Here is an 8990-nt window from a genome sequence, read left to right on the forward strand (position 1 = left end):
TCCCCCCCGCTTCCTACGCCTATGATTAGAAGAAAAGTGCAGCTAAAGTCCAAATAGCATTAGTAGGTTAAAAAGCCAAAAGCTTTATTAATACTTGCAAGAGTGTGATGATTGAAGAGGTCTTCTGCCTTTTTACTGTTGATTTTTTTTATAGTGTAATTAATACAAACATAGCTTCAAAGCATGTCTGTCTAATTTGGCTTCTCTCAAATTCTTATCTGCATTGCAGGCATCACAGAAAGAGCCAGTCTTTGTGTAACATTACAACCATATCATAGTGACCATATATGGTTTGTAATGTTTACATACACAAGTTTATTCTCAATGATTAGAAGCAGCTTATTGAAAATATTTTTATAAATTTACTTCTTTTAAATCCTTAATGTAGTGAGCACTTATAAATGGGAAAAATGTGTAAAAAGAAAAGAAAAGAAATGTGGTTTCCAGATATCATAAGAGCAGTTTACAAATAAGTACTTTGACCATAGATTTCAACTTGTCTGGGTTCCCCCCCCCACAGAACCTCCCCTTCTCTGTGGACAACAAGTGGCGTCTGCTGGGCATGATGGTCCTGTTCTTCGGCAGCGGCTTTACATTCCCCTTCATCGTTGTCAGACATCAGCTCCTGAAGAAGTGAAATGGCCCAATGTTGCTACTCTGCCTCCGAGGTAATTATGCCTGCCATTTTGATCCAGCATATCTGCTTTTATTAAAATGTCAGGATGATGTGGCATTTGCTGTAATATTGCTTGGTAAAGTGGGCACTGGCAGTCAGGCTTTTCCCTGCACCTCTTTAGCCTTTCACTGCATGGCATTTCTTAAATATATTACCTTATGCTTGAATGCAATAGTAACAGATGTCAAGTGGCAGCCGTACTGTGCAGATCAGCTCCCACTCGGGCAAATTAATGTGACAGTTTATTATAAACGTCAGTGTGTATCAGGTGGAATCTGTTTTGAGGTGTTGTCACATTCATCTGCTCTGGTGTTTACTAAGAAATTGCTTTTTTGACATCAAGATGTATGCAAGTCATCTTATCACTTTGTGTCCCGTTTTTCCCGCAGGTTGTCAGCTGGAACACATTTATCCATCTGTGTTCAATCTGTGCAGAAGAATGGGATTCACTTATTGTTGTTTGTAAATAAAGTTACCTTAAATATGAATGTGTCTTTATTTCTTTCTTATAAGGCATGGATATGCCATTACTTTGAAAAAGTTGAATCCATTATTAAGTGAACTTGAGTACCTTAATCGCTGTGCTATTGGCAACCATACATATTAACTTAATAGTAAAATCTTTTGTGGATGAGGTCCAGGAATACAGAAAAAATATATATTAATTGAGGGAAAATGTCCTACAGTGTTAACTGTAATGTGGGCTTGTATGTAGAAAATAGCAATGCTCCAGATACCTTGCAGATGATTTATGAAAGTGCAACGTCTAAACCTCACTCTTAAAGTAATCGTTTTCAAAGAGGATGAGGTGGCTCACCTGAAATTTGTGTGAAGGTCTGAGGACTCTGACAGGTATTATTTCTTTGCTCTGCAGCTAAGCTTGGATAACCTTTTTTCACTTCAATTAACCCTGTTCTTCTAGGTATAATTATCCAAGGGCAAAGTATTAAAACTGGGTGTTTGTGCCTGCTGAGTTGGTGCAGGGGAATAATACCTGAAGTCAGTTTTTAGCAATCAGCCAAGGTCAGTTTTATTTTAGGCTTTGAAAGCAATTTCTTTCTTTGTTTTGTATGGCATGTGGTGATGAGCTAAAGAAAAAAAAAACTCTTATGGATGTATCTTAAATTGGACAACATAAATATAGTATGTTGACAAATTATCTTAGCAGTTTAAAAAATGAAACTGATGTAAAATGTTTTGCATTCAGTGATGCCCCACAAAATCTCACTAATGCAGCTAGGGCTGGATCTGGGTATATGCCATCAATAAGTTTGTATGAATTACTGCATTAGAGAGGTGTGGTATGAAGGGAATTGGCCCATGACTGCCAAGACGTTGGAAGAAGCCTAGGTTGCTCTACTAGTGACCTTTGATGAGTCTGCTCCTCTGCTTGATGAAACTAGATTTTTGGGTTTTAGAATAAAGTGTCTTTGGCCAACTCAAGCAGACTGATGCCATGGTCAGTAAACCCGGTATTGATACTTTTGGTAGTGTAGGTGGGTCCCAAGTCCTCACAGAAAATGTTATTACCCTTAAAGAGCCTTTCAGCACTGGGAAACAGAGAGTGCTCTAAAATTTCATGGTAAATGGTTGTGATAACTTTAGATTTGATAGAATACAAACTAGTATCAGAGGATGGCTCTGCGTTCCAAATCATCATATTGAGGGTGGAGACTCCGTTCTCTACTTCATTCTATGCGTCTCCTTTCTTCCACACGGCTTCTGATTGAGGAGTGGCTTGACAGAAGACATCCAACAGTCCACATACTGGGTTTGTCTGTGGTGAACTGTCAAAATCTGCATAATTCATATCTGACGTATAAGTGTTTTGAAGGTGACATTTAAGGGGTTAAAGGTCAGACTCCAGCCTCCATCATCACTTTTGTCCTAGACTTTTGAATGGGTTCACCTCCTGTTGCTTGTGCACCTTTGTTCTACTTTTTCCTTCCACTCAGCTTTCAGTTAAAACAACTGCATTCAGTCTTATAGAGTAGCTGACGTCTTTTGTGGCGTACCTTTGTCTGGGGTCTTTAAATCTGTTAATAACTTGGTTCTGGACCACTGTCATGAGTTTTCCCCCATAATTATGTTAGTCATAATATTTATATATTGAAAATCCAGTTTTATTAATCTGGAATTTATAACTGAATATTAAGATTTCATTAGCTCTATGACATAGTCATCAACATTAAAAGAAATAAGTGTTTGAAATGTATCACTGTGTTTTATGAAAATACATGAGCTCCCACTTTAAAATCTAATTAAGTAAATAGACAACAGTTTTGATGATATTCTAATATATTGAAAGAGACCTGATTTTTCAGTGTAACCTTCACACTCAGTCTTAGGACAAACAACTCAAAGCGTGTAGTAAAGCTGTCAGGTGGTTTAACAAGCTGGCATTTTTAATGGCATGCTGTTTATGCCTGTGGGCGTTTATAGAAAAAAAAATGTATTCAGATCATGCAGCTTTTGCTAAGTGATGATGAAGTTAACAGGCAGATACTGGGGTCGATGGAGGGTCAGTCAGGACTGAGGTGTGATATTCCATGTATGTATAATTCAGCAGTAGGGGGGGGGCGGGGTGTCACTTGCTTTTTTGTTCGACGGTAGAAGATCAAAAAATGACACATCACTTTGGGGGAAAAAAAAAATACAGATCCTGAAACATTTAAACCTCCCAACAACATCAGTGCCTGTGGTGTTTAAATATACCCCAAGGTGACGCTGCAACACAAACTGGATTGCAACTGTCATTTTCTTTTGCCTGGTGACCGCTGTTCAACAATTAATTACAGGAATTTGTGATGAAGTGTGAGATAGTTGACATGCTTCAGCTGGTGACACGAGCCATACTTCACACTACGTTGTTGTGAGCGGATCTCAAAGATCACTGTGCTTGTTCAAAGAGACCGAATGAGCTTTCAAGGGCCATTAGAGACAAATCAGCCTCTTTGAAGCGATACCCCTTTCAAAGTTGTATTTTTTCTGAATATGAAACACTCAACCCTTTGCTTGAAAGGTGTCTGCAAAAAGTCGGTGTCCGCCGCCCAAATACGTGACAAGCCAGTAAAGCTGCTGCAGGGATTTCTTTTGGGCCTGTAATGACTTTTGAAAAGCATGTAATTTTGTCTCTTTTATTTGACTCCATTTTGACAAAACTAAATATTTTAAAGCTTCCTTGTAGCACCCCAAAGTTTTGATGGGGCTAATCAAACATCTAGCATCTACTACAAATGCAGCAAGTTGGAGCAGCAACACGCGGCGCTAGTTTTGGAACGTCCCCAACCTTCTAGTCTTTGGAAAAGAAAAAAACAGTTTCAGTACGTGCGCTGCCTTTCCACTGAGAGTACAAATATAGACCAGCAGGGCTATTGGATCATACAAGAATTTCACATTATCGAAGCACCCAAGAGTAAAAAAAAAAAAGAAAAAAAGAAAAACACGCACTGAGCAGCCAATCCTTTTATTATCAGCATAAACGATCTATTCTCTGCCATTATGTACTCTAACCGGAGCTTTTAGGAATCCTAGTTGATGCCAGCGTCCAGCAGCGAGGGCCAATTACACGCAGCGGTGAGATCTGGATGGGGACCAAGCTGCAGTGCAGTCCTGGCATCTTATGAAAGGTACATAAGGGTGCTGGCTGGCACGCAGCGCTTTGCAGAGGGGTTGTCCACAGCAGTCCACATCGCATAATTTAGATGGACTCTCCATCCAGAGTGCTGCTTTTAGTGGTCGCAGGGAATGGAAAGTGGGGCAGAGTGGAAAAAGAAGACATCATAAGAGAACTACACATGAGAGAATGCATAGTCTCTTGAAGGAGATTTTTGAACTGAGTCCATTAAATAAGCACAATGGAAAGGAAAGAGGGAGGCATTTGTAGTCTGGCCGAGTTAACACCTTTTTTCATACCCTTAGAGTATACTAATCATTCAAAGTTTTTTTTTTTTAATTCATGACATTTGATCAAGTCTATACCAGCATAAATTATTTTATTTGTAAAAAAAAAAAAAAATCAACAATAACAACAACAAAAAAAAAAACATTTGGAAGCCATTTATTATTTTCTTATTATTTCTGTTCCTTACTACTTTCTGTACCAGCACCCCTCCCGACCCCACTGAGGGATAAGGGTGTTCAGAAAATGGATGGATGGACTACTTTCTGTTGGTCTATCACAATAACATTCATTAAAGTTTGTAGTTGTTACTTAGCAAAATCTCAAAAAGTTTTACAGTTCCCTGTTAAAATTAGAATATAACTTCTGTCCCAAAAAAAAAAATGTCTAATGTTCTTGCAAACCTGTTTGTCGTGTTATTTGCGGTGTTTCAGGCCATTGATTGCAAACCCTGTGGACTGTTCAGCATCTCATGTGTGGAATCTAATTATAGGCTCATTTGCACTTCAGAGTGGAGCCTCAGCTTGGTGTAAAGCTTGCACTTCCATCTCAGAAAAGACACCCAGTGGTTCTTTTGATTTCGGTAACGTTTAGCTTTAGCAATAGTTAAACATTTTATTTTTTTTATTTTTTTTTGGCTTGTAAGTTCTAGCTAGTGCGAACAGACTCAGCAGTGTATCGAGAGCTATATAAACATCTACTTAATCTGTACGGGAGCAAGATGTCTGTCGTGTAATCCGGAGGGTAAATAACCCTTCTGGATGCACTGCGCGAGTCCTAATCAGCGCACACAAACAACTCACAGCAGCATTCAATCATATCGCTAATCACTGTGTTGCAGTATAGAGAGTTGCACGTTGTGTGTCTACGATGCCACGATGACAGACAGAGGAGGGAGCGGCTGTCTGCAGCTGCCGAACAACGCCTGCCACTCGACAAAGTTTCAAGGGCGCGATGAAGTCGCTCCCTCTCCCAGCCGACTCTGTTTGCAATGCGTTTCCTTAAAGATGCTGACTTGAGGAGAAGCGAGGACTTGTCAGCGCGGGAAGATGAAGTGTGCATGCGCCTCCCACTTTGTCAAAGTGGGCCTCCACCACCTCAGCCAGGAATTCCACACAATTAGTCCAGGACCTCCAGAGTAAGGCTGCTCATGGGAGATAAATGTCCCAGTGAGATCGCATTTGTCTATGTACATGTTTTTGTATGTCACTGGTGAAAAAAAAAAAAAAAAAAAAAATCCAGTCACAAGAGGAATATTGTAACTTTAGACGGCCACGTAGCAAAACAGAGAAACCCTGTGAACTAGTTTTTACTACACCCTTCAAAGGAGTCGAGCAAGAAAAGCGTGTTATTGCAGAATATTTCTCCTTCCGTATTCATTAATGTTCCTATAAAAGCAGATACTGAATCACTTTAAAGAGGCCAGCCCTGTTTTGGCAAATAACAACGGAACCTGAAAGGCCAGAGGAGGAAAATATTCCATGTTTGAACAGTTTTTGCATATAAAATCTAAAATAAAAACAAGCGTTGCAGAGACTTGGCAGCAGTCCTTGCCAAGATTCAGAAGCTGGCGTTATCTGCACATCCCCCTCCTGAAGACTTTAGATCCCATAACAGATTTTCATTCAGTAATGAAACACTAAACTGCCACAGTTATTAGCCAATTTCGGGGTGAACAGAGATTTTATTTTAACATAACTGTGCCAAACAGAGTCATGGTCTCGTGCTCTGGGCCTTGTGTTAATGCTTGATCTGGATATGTGGGTTTTATTTATTGAAAGCTTCTTAATTTTCCTGGTATGTTCAGGATGAGAGAAGTAAAACAGCACAAAAAATATTAGAGCCAAGATCTGTCCCTACAGGCACACAATTTATACCACAAATGTATCATAAAGCACAAAGCTTTATGTGCTTTAAGTTTATTTTAGTTTACCAAGTAGTTGCTTTTACAGAGTTGGCCATATTTATCGGCACCCCTAGCAAAGATGCATAAAAAGCCTTGAAATTCATTCACTTTTTATTTTAATAGCGTAATATTACAAAGGCAAAGGTAGAAAGATTACCAATATTCCTTTTCAACCGAATTATGAAATTATCATTGGCATAATTATTAGCAACACTAACAATACATTGTTCAGGACAGCACTTAGTCTTTTCCTAAACATTTTACAAGACTGGATCACGCAGAGACAAGAATAATTGATATTTCATCTTTAAACAAAATCATTCAGAGTTCTGGTTCCTCTCTTTGGTTTTTCTAGAGCACTTAGGTTTGTGGACTGAACTTGAATTCATGACTGATCGGCCATATTTGTAATGATTAAGTCATGATTAGGTCACTATCTTGTTGAAAGATGTTTTGAGTTTTCTTACAAAAGCTGCAAGATAAATCTTTGAAATATGTTTGTATGTCACTGAGATCATGAAACAAGGTTCCCAGGGGAGTAACGCCCACAACATTAGTTTCTCTACGATACCTTACACAGGTCATGCTTTGCTTTTCCACACAGTCATTTGTTTCAAACCCACTTAGAGTGGTTGTCAATGGCTCATAGTCGATTCAAACACAGGTACAACAAAGGGTTTTCTTTTTTTGTTTTGATTTTTGGAAGCTTTGTTTCAAAGTTCTAATAATTCTGTTACTTATGATTTGATAAAGTAAAATAAAAACACTTTTTAATCCAGATGTCTTTCTGCTCTCATTAAATGAGCTCAATTTAAAAGCTATTTTTTAACTTATTGGTTTATTACATGATTTTTTTTTTTAACTCGTTGGTTTTTACATATTGATGCATGTTAAGCAGTTCATGATCAGTCTTCTAATTTACAATGAACATCTCACTCAGTTTCAACAGAGCTTGCCTTTTTTAGGGCTGATGTTAGGCACACAGAAAACTGTGAAGTGTTTTCTGTTTTTTTTTTTTTCAGTTTTTTTTTTCTCCTCACTCAAATGAAACATCTCCATTGATTTGTTCTGGGAAGGAGATGCAGTCAGAGGATAAGGTCTGACAATGTCAGACTACCAGAAATAGAGTATGAGCCAAGCCAGGGGGAAAAGGGAATTTTTAGTTAAATATTTGTGGTTGTTTTTCTCTGCTATGTGTTTTTTTTTTTTTCACAGTCTGAGAAAAAAAAATTCAACCTTTTCTCTGTGTCTGTTGCTCCCCAGTGGTTTCTCTCCCTTATTACTTTCTCTGAGAAGAGATTCGATCCCCACTGACAGGCATCTGCCTCAAACTCGCATATTTACATGCCCGTCTGCATGAATAGGAGCTCAGGAAAGGACATAAACGTGGTTCAAGTAAATTTGCTGGAGTTAAGCTTAAACCTGTAAACAAAATACTGAAAACACACACACACACACACACACACACACACACACACACACAAATTACAGGACCAAGAATCCAATCACATTCTTACAAGAAAAGTCAAATTTGCAACTCCTATTCTACAATAAATAGATAAATCCCAGACCAAGCACACTTGCTTTACAGACAGATGTTTTGAAGAGTACAGAAAGGTGCTGACAGACACATATCACAGAAAAAGGTTTGCAGGCACCCTTGGTAAAGGAATTGTAATTTTACAGCTGTTTCCCCATGCAAACAAACACTGTCCTGAACTCAAAGAGTCAGCACTTTGTACGGGTTTTGCTGCTCTGTTTACCTTTTTTTTTTTGCTAGATTTACTGTGTAGCTCTGCAGTAGTCTCCCAGGACATAGATGCAGAGGTACAGCAGTATAGAAGCAGGACTGTTAGGCACTGTATTACTCCTGGGTAGCCTGACAGCTCCCCCATCTGGAGAAAAACAAACTGATGAGTGCTTTGGATTACAAAACACATTTCCATGCAAAGTTGCAGCTGAAGTCAACATTTTTTTTTTGTCTTATTTCTTTTGGTTGTCATACATTTTAATCAATAACAAGTTCCTCAGGACAGGTGAGATGTCCATACAACTATTATGTAACTCACGGTAGAATAATGGGAGTCCAAACAAACATTACGAGTTTTTCTTTTCGTTTTTTTTTTTTTTTTTGTCACCCAGCAGGGAAAGATTGTTTCCTTTGAGAACAGGAACAGAGCATCACAAAGATGCAATACAAGTGACAAGGGCAACACTGGTGGCGCAGGGCAAATGTGAATGAATTGCCATTGTCTGTCCACAGAGGCAAGAGAGAGAGGCATGTGGCTGAGGAAGGCACAGGGCGCTCAGAATGGTTTATTTTTCTACGGACCAGTCTCCTCCAGGATGCTCCTTTGACACGGCAGATGTTTGGACGCAACAAAGATGTGCAATTAGGGTTGGCCTGGATTCACTCGGTGAATGGTGCCTTTCAAAGCCCTGATGAACCACATGGTGACCAGTGCTCCAGATACAAAGCTCTGTTGGACTGACTTTATATTTGTTTA

At 39.0% G+C, this 8990-nt stretch overlaps 1 protein-coding gene across 1 annotated transcript in view; it reads left to right on the forward strand.

The window, feature by feature from the left end:
- The window catches only part of cox7c (cytochrome c oxidase subunit 7C), a 7238-nt gene extending 6074 nt beyond the window's left edge, over window positions 1–1164 (forward strand). Inside the window, exons 2-3 of the mRNA XM_015024580.1 lie at window positions 521–668; window positions 1066–1164. Of these exons, the coding sequence (XP_014880066.1) occupies window positions 521–637 (117 nt within the window). The 3' untranslated portion in view covers window positions 638–668; window positions 1066–1164. The remainder of the gene's footprint in view (window positions 1–520; window positions 669–1065) is intronic.
- The last annotated feature ends 7826 nt before the right edge of the window (window positions 1165–8990 follow it).

The sequence above is a fragment of the Poecilia latipinna genome, unplaced genomic scaffold, assembly GCF_001443285.1.
Source record: "Poecilia latipinna isolate Pla-1442-1.1 unplaced genomic scaffold, P_latipinna-1.0 Scaffold3721, whole genome shotgun sequence".
NCBI lineage: Eukaryota > Metazoa > Chordata > Actinopteri > Cyprinodontiformes > Poeciliidae > Poecilia > Poecilia latipinna.